Raw genomic sequence first — 15,670 nt, 5'->3', positions numbered from 1 at the left:
TTTTATTGCACACAACACAGCATACCCTGATCACAGCATAAGCAGACTGGTTAAGGAGGGAAGAGAGCCTGGGCTTCAGAGTTAAGCGTGCCTGGTTTGAATCCCATCACTTCTGCATACTCTGTGAGCCACTGCATTCGCTTTCCTCATTTGAAAAATTAGTGTGATACTCCATTTGCAGCATTGTGAGGAAGATTATAGACACAGATATAGATATCTATATATCTATATATAGATAAAATATAGTATATATTTTTCATTGGTATATAACAGGTACTTGATAACTGTTACTCTTATAGGTGATCACAATACAATTAGTATAATTGCAGTCACAGTGTATAATGCTTTTCTATCAAAAATATTTTTTAAGAAAATACACTGATGCTGGGAAAGACTGAGGGCAAGAGGAGAAGGGAGCAACAGGATGAGACGGTTGGATAGCATCATCAATATAATAGACATGAATCTGAGTAAACTCAAGGAGATAGTGAAGGATAGTGTCCGTGGGGTCACAAAGAGTCAGACACAACTGAGTGACTGAACAACAACGTCTATTATATGAACAAAATATGCTCTATACTTATAGTGGAATATTATTTGACCTTAAAACGAAAGACAATTATTTTTTAAATTGAAATATATTTGGTTTACAATGTTATGCCAGTCTCTGAAGTATATCAAAGTGACTCAATTATACACATGTATGTTCTTTTTTTATATTCTTTTCCATTACAGTTTATCATAGTATAGTTTCCTGTGCTGTACATAAATGTAACAGTTTGCATCTACCACCTCCAAACTCCCAGTCCCTCCATCTCCTCCACTCCCTCTTGGCAACTGCAAATCTGTTGTCTACATCTATGAGTCTATTTCTGCTTTGTAGATATGTTCATTCATGACATATTTTAGATACCACATATAAGTGATATCACATGGTATTTGTCTTTGTCTTTCTGACATACTTCACTTAGTATGATAATTTCTAGTTGCATTCATGTTGCTGCAAATGGCATTATTTCATTTTTTATGGCTGAGTAGTGCTCCATTCGGAGAAGGCAATGGCCACCCACCCAGTACTCTTGCCTGGAGAATCCCATGGATGGAGGAGCATGGTAGGCTGCAGTCCATGGGGTCGCTAGGAGTCAGACACAACTGAGCGACTTCATTTTCACTTTTCACTTTCATGCATTGGAGAAGGAAATGGCCACCCACTCCAGTGTTCTTGCCTGGAAAATCCCAGGGACGGGGGAGCCTGGTGGGCTGCCGTCTATGGGGTCGCACAGAGTCGGACACGACTGGAGTGACTTAGCAGCAGCAGCAGTGCTCCATTGTATATATGTACCACATTTTCTGTATCCATCCATCTGTCAGTGGACATTTAGTTTGTTTCCATGTGTTGGCTATTGTGAATAGTGCTGCTATGAACATAGGGGTGTGTGTATCTTTTTGGTTTATAGATCCGTCCAGGTATATTCACAGGAGTGGGATTGCTGGATCATATGGAAATTCTATTTTTAGTTTTCTGAGGCATCTCCATACTGTTTTCCATAGTGGCTGTACCAGCTTACATTTCCACCAACAGCGCAGGAGAGTTTCTTTTTCTCCACACCTTCTTCAGCATTTGTTATTTGTAGACTTTTTAATGATGGTCATTGTGACTGGTGAGAGGTGATAGTCAGTGTAGCTTTGATTTGCATTTCTCTAATAATTAGCAAAGTTGAGCAATTTTTCCATATGCCTACTGGCCATCTGTATGTCTTCTTTGAAGAAATGTCTATTAAGGTTTTCTGACCATTTTCTGATTTTTTTTTTTTTTTTTGAGTTGTATGAGCTGATTGTATATTTTGGAGCTGATCATATACTAAGCCCTTGTCTGTCTCGTTTGCAAATATTTTCTCCCATTCTGTAGGTTATCTTTCAAAATTTTTTTAATGGTTTTCCTTTGCTATGCAAAAGCTTATAGGTTTGGTTAGCTCTCATTTATCTTTTGTTTTTGTTTCTATTGCCTTGGGAGACTACCCTAAGAAAACATTGGTGTGATTCGTCAGAGAATGTTTTGCCTGTGTTCTCTCTTGGAGTTTTAGAGTGTCTTGTCTTATATTTAAGTCTTTAAGCCATCTTGAGTTTATTTTGGGGCATGGTGTGAGGGTGTGTTCTAACTTCATTGATTTACGTGTGACTGTGGAACTTTCCCAGCACTACTTGCTGAAGAGAGTGACTTTCTCCCATTTGATATTCTTGCCTAAAGAAAGGAAGACCATTCTGACATCTACTATACACAGATGAACTTGAAGACATTATGCTAAGTGAAATAAACCATTCATTAAAAAAAGTTCTATGAGTCTGCTTATATGAGGGACCTACAGTAGCCAAATTCATTGGACAAAAAGTAGAATGGTGGCTGGGGGAGGAGGAAACAGGGAGTTACTGTTTAATGGATGTGGGTTTCCCTTTGAGAAGATGACTAACTTCTGGAGAAGGATGGTGGTGATGGTTATACAACAATCTGAATGCACTTAATGTTGCTGAACTATGCCCTTGAAAAAACTAGTTGACATGGTGAATTTTATGTTATCTATATTTGCTGCAATGATAGGGGGAAGAAGAATATATTTTTGTATAAGAGGAAAATATTATTATTGAAATTATTTAAATAAGAAATGAGTCTTAAGATTATCCCCTGCTTCTTCAGTAATATTTTTGATGTTTTATATTGAGTTTCACCGAGAAGTCACTTTAGTCTTTATATTTTATGAGGGAGAAAGTGTGTGTGACTATTTTTATCCACAACATATGTTTCTATTTGAATTGGCAGGTGAGTATCAATCAATGTGGGCATTATTCTAATGATATTGTCAAAGGAGAAATAATATTGTTATGAAACCAAGAGAACATTTTATTATACACATTACCTTGAAATAACATTTTTGCCAGGAAATTTGATGCAGCACACATACGGAACATGATAGAAAGAAGCCAAGCTAAAGTGCATTAGTTATGTGTGCGGTACATGATGTACAGTCCAAGTTCCTGCGAGATACAAGGATATAGTAACTCTGAAGGTCATTCCATCACCAGTATAATATTTGAAACAGTTATGCTGTTTATACATCAGGTTCTCGTTTTTATAAGCTTTCCTTTCTATGTGATTTTTTTAAACTCCTGTAAAGTTTTTTTCTCTTTTTTGAAGAGGAGAAGGTCCCTTTTGTTTAAATTGTCTTGTGCTCCAAATCCAAACCATTTTGTCTTTGAAACATGACTTGCTTCTGACATTGAAACTCTTTTTCTTTTTTTTGAAGTTACTATAATAAACGTTAAATTTTGAGGAAAAAATTAATATACTCATAAGGTCATTTGTGTGTCTGTTCTATTTGCATCTGTTTCAGTCTCATTACCCTCATACTTATTGATGTTCTCTTTTATCTCTTGCATTAGTTCTGCTTTGATAAAATACTAGCTCTATTTGCTCACCTTAGGTTGCCTTTCTGGACTTATATCAGACCCTTTTGGGCAGCAGCAGGAGCTGTAGACCTCCGGTCTTTGATCCAAACTCCTCCAAGGCCTTGTTTTCTCTCTAGACACAAGAGTGAGCATTTTTGCCCATCTCTTCTCTCTCCAAAGAGCTCCTAGCCTCAAAGTACTGATACTGCTAAACTTTCTGCTGCTGCTGCTGCTGCTAAGTCGCTTCAGTCGTGTCTGACTCTGTGCGACCCCATAGACGGTAGCCCACTAGCAATATCCTATTACTTGTTGAATGTTTTTGTTGGGAGTTTGGAGAGAATGAGTCTCTACAAGAAGTCTCTCTTGTTTCGTCTCCTGCTCCACTGAGATGTTTGGGTCCTATCTCCACTTAACTGGTACTCTTACTAAAGTAATGTTTTCAGAGAGATTACAAGGGTAGCTATTTGCCAGATTCTCCTGTACTTGAAAGTAGTGGTCTTTTCACATAAATAATACATAACAAGGGGGAAAAAATCAAAATCTTTTCTTCTCAGAATCCTTTATACCTGATTCCAGTGAATTCTAGCATCCACCATTACACATATGAAATTTAATTCAAGTCCTACTCTCACCTGAATTTTTTTCTCTCAGGAATCTTATAAGAGTTTCTCTTAATACTTAGAGTTTAAAAGTTTCTCTATAATATGTTTAGGTGTGCTCCTTTTTACAATGTGTAAAACATAAAAGGCGATTAAATATTTCAGAACTAGAAAGATAAGACAATTTTATCACTTTCATTGGTTACTGTTCTAACATAACCTCTCCACCTATTCAGATTCCTTCTTTCTAGATTAATATTCCATATGATTTATCTTTCCCTGTTTATTTATATCCCATTCCTTTTTGCATTTCCTTCTCCCCTTTGGGACCATCTGCCCTCTCAGTGGGCTTCTCTGGTGGCTCAGCACTCTGTGCATGCATGCATGCTAAGTCACTTTATTATCATGTCCGACTCTTTGCAACCCCATGGACTGTAGCCCACCAGGCTCCTCGGTCCATGGGATTCTCCAGGCAATACTGGAGTGGGTTTCCATGCCCTCCTCCAGGGGATCTTCCTGACCCAGGGATCCAACCCACATCTCTTATGTCTCCTGCATTGGCAGGCAAGTTCTGTAACACGAAGGCCACCTGGGAAGCTCCCAGCCTTCTGGGCAAGGTACATCTAGAATTACTTTTAATGAGGCTCTTTTGGTGGTAAACTAAGATCTTATGTTTCTAAAATGTGCTTATTTTACCGTCATTTTTGAGAAGGTTTTGCTAGGCAGCTCAACAGTTATTTCAGTTATTTTTCTCTCAGCTCTCTAAAGGCATTACTCTACTATGTCACGGCTTGTGGCAATGCTGATGTAAAGGCAGCTACAAGTCTAATTGTTATCCCTTTGTGGGTAATATGTCTTTACATAGTATTTTTATTATTTTAATAGTTGGCCTCGAAATTTTGACATGTATTCTTAATTGAAAGATATCTAAATTACATTTTCTGCAACACTACGAAGATGTTTAAAAGTTTAAAATACTTATAAAATTGCCCTCTTCTCTGGTATCTCCCACTCGCTCTCAGCCACCTACCACTTCAGTCATTCATGTATCTAGGGTACACAGTTTTTAGCAGAGGACCCAACCAGTGGAAAGTTTTAAGGTGAGAGTGTGTATGCCCTGTTCAAGGACCAGGAAGGAGTCAGATATATGCATTACTCTTTGTCCCCTTTCAAGTCTTTGCTTAATTTGAGAACTTCCCTGCTGTCTTTTTTAAAATTTCATACCTTTTGAGTACTTCCCTTATGGCTGTATTTTCCTCCATACCACTTACTACCTTTTGTATACTAAATAACTTACTTATATTCTTCTTCCTCCACTAAAATTTATCTCCATGAGAAAACGGATTTTTAAAAACATATTTTTAAAATTACTGTATCCTCAACTGCTGGAACACTTTCAGGCTTATAATAGGCCCTTAATCATTTGTTAAACAGTCATTGAATCCAGGCCCCAAACCCACATAAGAGGCAATTACTGTTCTGGAGTTATTAGGGAACATTCCTTCCTGCCCCCGCTTTTTTTTTTTTTTTTCTTCTATCATTACTCAAAGCCATGGATAAGACAATTTTTACTGCTGTCTCTCCCACTGGAGCATTATTTGTATTGAACCAGTTCACCTTTCCTTGGGTGTATTTCCTTTCTGTTCCTGGCTTTATGCTGTTTGTCTAAACAGGCTCCCCCTCTGCCCAGAGATCTCGCCCAGATCCCATCTCTAACATGCCCTGTCTCCTCATCGTGAACACGCAGAGTTCCCATCTTCCCAGGACACCAGTGTCTGTAGATGTCTCCAGGGTAATTGGTAGTTGCAGCCTCCAAACTTAATTCCCTGGTCTGAGCTTCAAGTTTACTCCAGACCTCAGAGGACTTCTTAACCATTTTTGAAGGCTTCTTCATTCATTTAAATAGTTTTAAATGTTTTATCTGTTGTTTTGTAAACTCTCTGAGTCTCTACCAGGAAGTCGGGATTCACTTTTCACGATCTGTGTGGCTCAGAGGTTAAAGCGTCTGCCTGGAATGCGGGAGACCCGGGTTCGATCCCTGGGTTGGGAAGATCCCCTGGAGAAGGGAATGGCAACCGACTCCAGTACCCTTGCCTGAAGAATCCCATGGAGGGAGGAGCCTGGTAGACTACAGTCCATGGGGTCGCAAAGAGTCGGACACGACTGAGGGACTTCACTCACTCACTCACTCACTCACTTTCAGGATCTGTGGAATATACCTGAAGCGGCGTGCCTTTCCTCTATAGTTGTTCATTTCTTCTCTTTGCTGTTGTCATCGCTGTAACCTTCAAAGCCACTGCGCCACTGGGGCCGTTGTGTGGTTGTTCTGGGAAACTATTACAATGAATTCAATACAGTAATTCATCAGATCACAGGGACTCTCTGCTTTATTGTTGATGTCTCTCAAATGGAAAATTTCTGTCCAATTCTGTACCTATGGTCCAAGGGTGGTTTTTATGGCCTATACTGGAAACCAAGACATTGAGGAAAAGTGAAAAACTGTATTGACAGAAAACATCTAACTGACAATCTCATGTCTATTTCATTATCAAAGCTCAAGCTACTGGGATGCAGGCAATCTTGGACAAGTAGCTCAGGAAGACTCAGTGATAAACATGGAAAATTGGAAGGAATCTTACAACGTGTAGTTCAATGTTCTTAAAAGGGTAGTCTAAACAGAGACTGATCTCTCAGGGGTCAGATTATTTAGGGATTCTGGTTTCCTATCACCTCTGTAACAAATCACCACAAATACAGTAGTTTATCACAAACGTATTGTCTCAGCTTCTGCAGGTTAGAAGTCCAGAGTCTCTGCTTACTAGTCTCACAGCTGAAAGCAAGGTGTCAATAGAGCCATGCTCCTTTCTGGAGGTTTGAGAGGGAAAGCCATTCCTCACTCTTCAGATTGTTGGTTCCTATTTCCTGGTGGCCTGTTCTCACCTTCTGAAGGCCACTCACGTTCCTTGGCCCTTAGGCCCTCTTCCTCTCTCTTCAAAAACCAGCAATGGTGAGTTAAGTCCCTCACAGTCTTCACCTATCCTCTGCTCTCTTCTTCTTTGAATGGTGAATGTGATTAGATTGGGTCCACCAGGAGAATCCAGGATAACTTCCCCATCTCAAAGTCTGTAACCTTAGTCACATCAGCAAAGCCTCCTTTGCCGGGTGAGGTAACATACTCACAAGTTACGAGGACAAAGATGTGGACATCCTTGAAAGACCATTTTCTGCCTATTACAGTGAGCAAGAATCCAGATTATAGAAACCAGGAGAAAGTATATCAATAATTAAGAGGTAAGTCAGGACCACTAATGCCCAGAGATACTTTCCAAAACCCAGAAGTCTCTCCATTCAGAAGTACAGCAGGGTATTAGCAGAGAACCATGAGTCAGACTCAGGGATGAGGCCCAAGAAGGTGGGATCTGGCATTAATAGAATTTCCCTAGCCTGATGGCCTCTGGCCGTCTCTCAGACACCATTAAAATTTATCCAGGCTGGTATGCTTTCCCTCTCTGTAATGGCAGAGTACTCTTCATGGAAGCAGCAGCCCTGAGACATCACTCTCATCTTCTCCTGAAGCTATTTCCTGGGCTTTCCTTTAAGAATGGCAGTGGTTGGCATTTTCAATCAATTTTGGGACTTTCAGGCTATTTAAATTATAGGCCACCAGCAGAATATCTTTTTTGGGTGTTTTCATCCATTTGTTTTTGTAGATTGGCTAGCTGTGGTCTGAGCTCATATCTCATTGGTAAGCTTTTGTTGAAAGTGACAAGGAAGAATCAAAACACGCTAACATTTTGATTTTCTACCAATTCCCTAATTATGTGTCTTGGTATGCAGAAATATACATTTACCAAATACTTTGCCACTGGATTTTAATGGTAACCAACTCTCCAGACTACAAATGTCCTCCTGATAACCTTCCTCCCCTGCTAGATCAGTTTCACATAGGTTGCATTATTTGCAGCACTCGAATTTCTAGATATCAAAATATCTATCTCATAGGAATAAAAAGAACAGAAAAAAATGTGACCTAACACATGGATATTTATGTGTCTCATACAAGAAGTCTAGGAGTAAAGAGATACTTCACATCTTTCCACACACTGCTGTCCATTGTGTATAGATTTAATCTTTGTGACTAGTACTTCATGTTCCATCATGGCTGCCGCCCCTCCAGGATTCACATTCACATTCCAGACAATAAAAAGAAGGCAAGAACCATAAGGGGTGGAGGATGGAAGAAGCAGAATCCCAGCCAAATTTGCTTTTTAAAAACTCCCGAAACCACTCTCAGAGATTTCTGCTGAACATCTTATTTGCCATAAATGAGACATAGTTTGAAAAAGAATCTAAGAAGTAAACATTTTTATCTATTCAGAGTTCAATTTATTTTTAAAAAGTGGGAGACTAAATATTGCTCAGGCAAATAAATGGCAGTGTCTGATGATCATACTGTTATTATAAAGAATAAAGATAAATGTATATGCATGTATGTATGTGTGTATATATACATATATACACACATATAATATGCTCACCAAAAAATATCTATTGTAACTTCTGTATGTACATTTACATGTGCACGAAAATATTTTGAGAAGGTTACACACTAAATTAGAATACAGCTAAAAATACAGGGGAAACCATATTATAGCTAATAAACAGGAATTGCCTCTAATAATAATAGCAAACATTTACAGAGTATCTACTATTTTAAAGACACTATTGTATTTAACAAACTAACTCATTTCATCTTCTACAATCACTTAACTTACAGATGAGGAGACTGGTGCACAGAGAGTTAAATAACTTGTTCAAGGTCACATATCTAATGTTAGAGGTGGAATTTGAACTCAGGAAGTCTGACACAAAGCCTAGGCACTTAACCTCAAAAATATAATTTTATAGCTTGAAAAAACTACTTACCTCTCCTTCAAATCACCCCGATAACAGCAGCAGCAATAGCAACAGCAACAATGGCAAAGCAGAAAGAGCGCACACAAACTCTAAGCAAAACATGGGCTATCAGTGAAGACTGTCATCAACCTCCTCAACCACGCCCCACACAAGCAACCTTTGGGGGCTTTTTCACCCCTCAAAAAGATGAGGGTTCTCCCCACGCACACAGCTAGCCCAGGAAAGCTACGCAGGATTCCAAACGTCAGCTCTAGTCTCAATTTCCTCCACGAGCCATGCCCCTATTTCTCCTTCTCTCCCATCTGAACATAGCTGTCCACCCACTTCAAGTCATACATTTTTCTTGCCAAGTTGAAACTATAAAATAATGAGATCGTTATTTGCCCTAGGTGGTGGAAAAGGTCAAGAGTAGAGAAAAAGGAAGCCTATTATTCCCGTGTCTGGAAATAACTAACATTTATATGGTTTTAAAGACCCTATGGAACTTCCATATACCGTTGCTCATTTAATGTGATGGTTTTCGCTCCTAGTTTACAGATGAAGAAACTGAGGCTGTGTAAGGTTAACTATTTTTTTTATCCACCAAGTTTTCTCTGTGAAGAGTGGCAAAGCTGATCTTAAGTCTGATTATCCTTTCCCCAAACTGCTGCAAAATCCTTTTACATAAACTTCCTTGGCCAAAAATTTCCACATATGTTCCTCATGAAATTTGTGGCTAGAAGAGTGAAAATTCATCATCACTGCTGGAAAAATAAAACTTGAGGGTGAAAGAAAGAGGCTGGAGTTGAGGATCATTTACATGTTACAGTTTTCATGCATGGTAGCAGTATTCTGGTTAAAACAAACTAAATGGGTTTTTTGGTTTTTTTTTTTTTTTTTGCTGTTGGCCATTTTTAAAGTCTTTATTGAATTTGCTACAATATTGCTTCTATTGTTTTATGTTTGAGTCTTTCATCACGAAACACGAAGGATCCCAACTCCCTAAGCAGGGATTGAACCCGTACTCCCTGTGCTGGAAGGCAAAAAGTCTTAACCACTGGTCTGCCGCTGAAGTTTCAAGACTATCTAAATGTTCTTTTAGCTTCCATTTCCCTTTAGTTTTGGCACAATCTTTTAGTTTATGCTGCTGCTGCTGCTAAGTCGCTTCAGTAGTCTCCGACTGTGCGACCCCATAGACGGCAGCCCACCAGGCTTCCCCATCCCTGGGATTCTCCAGGCAAGAACACTGGAGTGGGTTGCCATTTCCTTCTCCAATGCATGAAAGTGAAAAGTGAAAGGGAAGTCGCTCAGTCGTGTCCGACTCTATCGACCCCATGGACTGCAGCCGACCAGGCTCCTCCGTCCATGGGACTTTCCAGGCAAAAGTACTGGAGTGGAATGCCATTGCCTTCTCCGTTAGTTTATGCTAGCTCCTGGAAAATAGTCATTTTGGAAGTTTTATTTTTCCTTCTTTCCTAAACATTCAGCTCCTCTGTGGCTTTATCTAGAAATAAAAGATGATCATAGCTGACTGCTGACTTGGTAATCTATGTTGGTTGTATTCATGTGCTACAAATAGTTTTATATAAAAACACAGTATATATAAAAACACAGTATATGTAAAAACACTGTGTAACTAAAAGATAAAAGTTTTAAAGGTCAAGAAGGACCTTATAACAACAAAGCTTGTGCTCACAGTGTATCATGAAGAGTTTGTTGGTTTAAGAAATGCAGACGTAGAACGTGTTTAGAGACTGGATGGGAAAATGATGTAAGTCTTTGTTCCCACAATAAACTTGAGTCAAAAGAGCAAACAAGATAGCTCACAAGATCACGCCACTCCGAATTCTCTCAGAAGGTTTTTATACCTGAACAGAAAAGTTTCTGAAGTTAAATATCTTGACTAACACTATTTCCACCACTGTGACCTCCTAACTTGGTTCTGAACAAGATACTGTGCAGGATTAGAACATATAATTTTTCATTAATAAATCTAGGATTGTACATTTAAAGTGCAGCAACTGGAGAAATTGGCAAAGTAAATTAAATTGAAGTAGTAATGGAGTAGTAATTGATGTAGTAATTGAGTTCCAGAATTGAGAACTAACAAAAACCTGAGAATGTATTTTTAGAATATTTCTTGGCCAAAAATCAGAAAAGACTCCCTTCTCTTTGCTAGTCCCCCAAAACTGACAGATTATTTGAACCCCCATTATTCCCCGTTGCCCTTTGACTTCCAACCCCCCAGCTTTTAAAAGGATCAGTCAAAAGGAGGCTCACACAGGTCACAAGATCAGGTTACAAATACAATCTGCTCACTGCATATCTCCTCACCTCCTGCCCTGCCCTCCTCTTTTATATCCAAAATAGTTTACAATACTGACATCTCACTATAACTTTTCCTTCGAATCTGGGGTGCTGAAAGACAAGATTTTTATACCTTCCAATAAGAGTACTATAAATTATCAAGCACCCCCAAATTCTCAAAATTTGCTTCAAGATATGAAAGCTCCTTCCACGATTCTCTCCTTCAATAACTGATATAGATTATTTCTCTAGCACTGAATGGCCCAAGCTTTGTAAAACCATGTGCTCTTAGATGGTATTTGTCAAATCCTTCTTTCCTGAGGAAGGAAGAATAGTTTCCAGGCAAATGACCCAGAAGCATATTCACCTTCAAGTCAGGATTGTCCAAAAACCAAACTAGTACACACCTTTCAAACTAATGATGGAATTACCTTCACAGCATCATTCCAGCCTCTGCCTGGACTCCTGAAATTACTGAGCAAGAGAGAAAGGAGTGCTCAATACTTCTTGTGTCTCTTCACATTCTTGGGGCCGTCTCTCTTTACATGGAATCATTAGCTCTGCTATTATGTTTCTTCAGTTGTCTTGGCTCTTTCTGGAGTCAGCCAAGAGAAGATCCTGCAACTCTATGGGCCATAGCCCACTAGGCTCCTCTGTCCATGAGATTCTCCAGGCAAAGAACACTGAAGTGGGTTGCCATGCAGGGAATCTTCCCCACCCAAGGATCAAACCCATATCTCTTTAAGTTTCCTGCATTGGGAGGCAGGTTCTTTACCACTAATGCCACCTGGGAAGCCCTAAAAAGGTCTTACTTTTCAGTTACTAGAATCATATTGGTTTTAAAGGAAATAAAGTTACTTCTGCAACTACAGAGACTATGATGAAAATTAAGTTTGTAATGACTTCAAGTCTGAAGTGAATTCATTTACAGACACACATACTCGCTGCCCCACTATCTATCACTGCTCTGATTTCATCTGTGACCTAGTTTGTGGCTTCCAAAACTTTACATCACTGTGGGAAACTCATCCTTGAAGATATTTAGCTTGCTCACATTATACCTTCTATAAAACCCTGGCTACATGTGAGCCTTCCAACTTATTTCAACATCTCCTGAGCACTGTGATTTTTTTATCAAATATTTCCATTTGGCAGTTCAAAAATTTTGCAGTAACAAGATATACATAGTATTGAAGATGAGGCATAAGAAATCTTGGTTGAAATGTATTTAACCTACCACTGCCTCACTCCTCATGGATTCTGATTGTGAACTGAAAGACAAATCTCAATCACATGTAATTGTTTTCCATATTATGGAGATATGCATACCACCTACTTAGAATGAGGGACAATTATTTTTAATAGATACAAAATTGGAAAGTGTTCCATTCGCAAATTAAAAAATCTTCCCTTGATTTAAAAGGAAATATGTCGAGAAGTTCCGTACTAGGATTTTATACATTTTTACCTCTAGCTGAAGATCAGGTTTATAATCTATTATAATAGCAATGGGGTATTTTAAAGACGAGACATGTCAAGTATTTTTTAACTGACTGTTAGAAATATTCTTTCTGAAACCCCACTCCTGCTCACAGTTTCACAGCATTCCAGCCTGAAGGAGAACATCTACACATCACTTTCCAAGAACACAGGTGAAGACACCTAAGCCTTCTTCCTTGCTAACAATAATTCTGCAGTGATGGATGTTTGTAACAAATGAACAAGAAATCCTAACAGAATGTCTCCGGTGTATTAATACACATTTTCATTTAACAGAAAAGATGACGCCACAGGCTGGGTGTTCCACAGCTGAGACCCTAACTCAGGAGGATGAGCATCAGATTCAGAGAATGATGGCAAAGCGTGCAAAAATCATCAAGGAGCTGATACAGACGGAAAAGGACTATCTCAATGATCTAGAGCTGTGCGTTCAAGAAGTGGTTCAGCCCTTGAGAAATAAACAGGTAAATGCAACTTTGAGGGTCCCTCCAGCCCCATCCTAAATAGGATCACCAGAACCGGGAAATCACAGAACCCAAGTGTATCCGAGGATCCTTATCCTCTACCGCTGCGATGGCAGGAGCAATGGGCCCTTCCCCTGAAGCCCTGGGTTCAAGACAGCAGAAGTCATCACCAGACTCAGACTTCTGTCAGCACAGGGACACCCAGCATCAGGGAAACTGTATTCTAAGATATGCGGAAATGGAAATTCAGTTTTTGCCACTTTGAAATTTCTATGTGTTCTTTCTTGAATGCCCATGGAACTGCCAACAAACTCTGAGTGGTTGAGTTTTTAAGCAGTTTAAGAACAAAGCACTTAATTTGATCTAAAGATGGTCAAGTTTTCAGAAGAGAAAACTATGTGGGTTTTTTTTCCTCCCCTACGTTGAAAGCTCAATTGAATTATGCCTATTAGCTAAGTAAAATGAAGCATAGAAATGAACTTGAATGTAACAATTTTCTCTTAGGCAGAACTGGCCTAAGACAAAAATAGAGGTGTTTATAAGTTAATGTTTCTCCTCCTCTTTATTCAAGATCTTTTCAGGGAATTAGAATAAAGGTACAAGAATTTTCTCTTACATATATGTTAAATCACTAAGGTGGTAAGTGGTCCTCACATGCAATTCAAACAATATGCAAAAACATAAACCAGAATGTAAAAATGATCAGGAATTCCATGACTCAATGATAATCACTATTTACATGGTTGGAAACATCCTTTCAGACATCAGTTTGGACACTTGCATATCAAAACACTCACATATATTTTATAGATAAACATAATCAGAACCACACATGCTATTTTGTAATATGCTTGTTACATTCAGCAGTCTGTTGGACCTATTTTCATGACCACTAACACTTCTCAATGTTTTTCTACTATTACTGATGCTGAAACACACGTTTTGGGTATTGTCACCTTATCTGCTTGGAATAAATTCTTAGGAGTGGAATTGCTAAGTCAAAGGATATGCATGCTTAGGATTTTGATAAAAATTGCCAACTTAAAACCAAAAACTTGACAGTGTTCTAATTTTCATTGCCACACACATTGCTTGAGCTGGTATACAGCTGCATCATCTTTACAGCTGAGCATTATTGGTTTATAAACAACAGTGAAGACCAGGTACCTTTGGTTTCTTCTGACAAGTATATATTCATCAGCTGCTTCTTTTTAATCCTTATTCATATCCAGATCTTTTGCCCTTTTGAAAAACATTATGGCTTGTCTTTTTCTTATTGTTTTATAAAACCTCCTTTTATCTATATGTGGCAGCTGATTTTCTCAGTTTGTCTTTTGCCTTCTAACATTGACCAAGGTTAAAAAGTCAAAACCTTCTTTAAGGCTTATTCATTTGTTTTTGCCATATTTAAGTGGCCAGATATGTCCAACTTTGTGGATTCTGGGTTTGGCATCTTAACATGTACCCCAGATTATAAAAAGATGGCAAGTCAGTTGTTCTAACATCAGTTATTAAGCCTCTTCCCCGGTAGTTTACATTTCTTAGCAAAAGACTCTTCTCAGAAATAACAGATAAAGTGGTCTAAAAATCAGGGAAAACCAGTGTAGATCAAGGTGACCTTTGATGTAACGTTTGTTTTTTAATTTAGGCCAATGTATAAAGCAAAGAGGCCAAATAGGCAAAACATTTTCCCTTCACCTGGAGTCATCTTTCATTTTCCTCCTTCATGACTTTTTATTAGGTATTGCTATTTGTCAGGTCCTGATCTAAACACTTCATTAGTATTCTGATTTAATCCTCTTGCAGTTCTCATGTTAGAAGACAGTTTTATGAATCTGGACCCTTATGGTCCAGTCCTTGCTCCTATTCTTCAGAAAATTTTATACCTAACACACTGTCTCCATAATTTCTCTATATATATACCTAATTTTGCCATCCATTTTCAGTAATTTCAACATTCAGGCAAATGATCCACATAGCCTCTCACTCAGTTCTTTGAGTTGTTCGTTGTATTCAATGAGCTTTCCTCAACCCCATCTCAGCTGCTCTCTCCAGGGGCCCATCCTACAACCATCACTACCAGTAACTTCATGCCTTCTGAACCAGAATTCCAAGCTTACCTTTCTCTAACCCCCATGTCCTGTCTTTCAGCTCACTCCCATTGGTCCTGTCTCCAGCAATTTCCAGAGCAATTTCTCCAGCAGTGCTGCCAGGGCTCCTCAGCTACTGAGCCCACCACTGCCTATTCACATGTTCATCAAGCCCACACCTGGTGTAGTTTCCAGGCTCCTTCACTGTAAAATCACTCCTTGCAGATGAATTCAATTCCCTTTTCTTGCACTCTTTCATTTACTTGCCTGAAAAAAAGCTGCCTTTAATGAAGTTCAATTGTCTGTGTACTTTCTACCTTTACCGTATGCAGCTGAACCAATCTCTCTTAAAATTCATAACCATTTTTTTCAA

The 15,670-nt window shown here is 38.9% G+C and overlaps 1 protein-coding gene across 1 annotated transcript in view; it reads left to right on the top strand.

Moving 5' to 3' along the window:
* The window catches only part of ARHGEF38 (Rho guanine nucleotide exchange factor 38), a 154,149-nt gene that overhangs the window by 36,468 nt on the left and 102,011 nt on the right, over positions 1 to 15,670 (top strand). The window contains exon 2 of the mRNA XM_002688091.7: positions 13,020 to 13,207. Coding sequence (XP_002688137.2) covers positions 13,020 to 13,207 — 188 coding nt within the window. The remainder of the gene's footprint in view (positions 1 to 13,019; positions 13,208 to 15,670) is intronic.

This window comes from Bos taurus, chromosome 6 (genome assembly GCF_002263795.3).
Source record: "Bos taurus isolate L1 Dominette 01449 registration number 42190680 breed Hereford chromosome 6, ARS-UCD2.0, whole genome shotgun sequence".
Taxonomy (NCBI): domain Eukaryota; kingdom Metazoa; phylum Chordata; class Mammalia; order Artiodactyla; family Bovidae; genus Bos; species Bos taurus.
The sequence above is the reverse complement of the archived record's forward strand: the minus strand, read 5'-3'. Positions and strand labels throughout refer to the sequence as shown.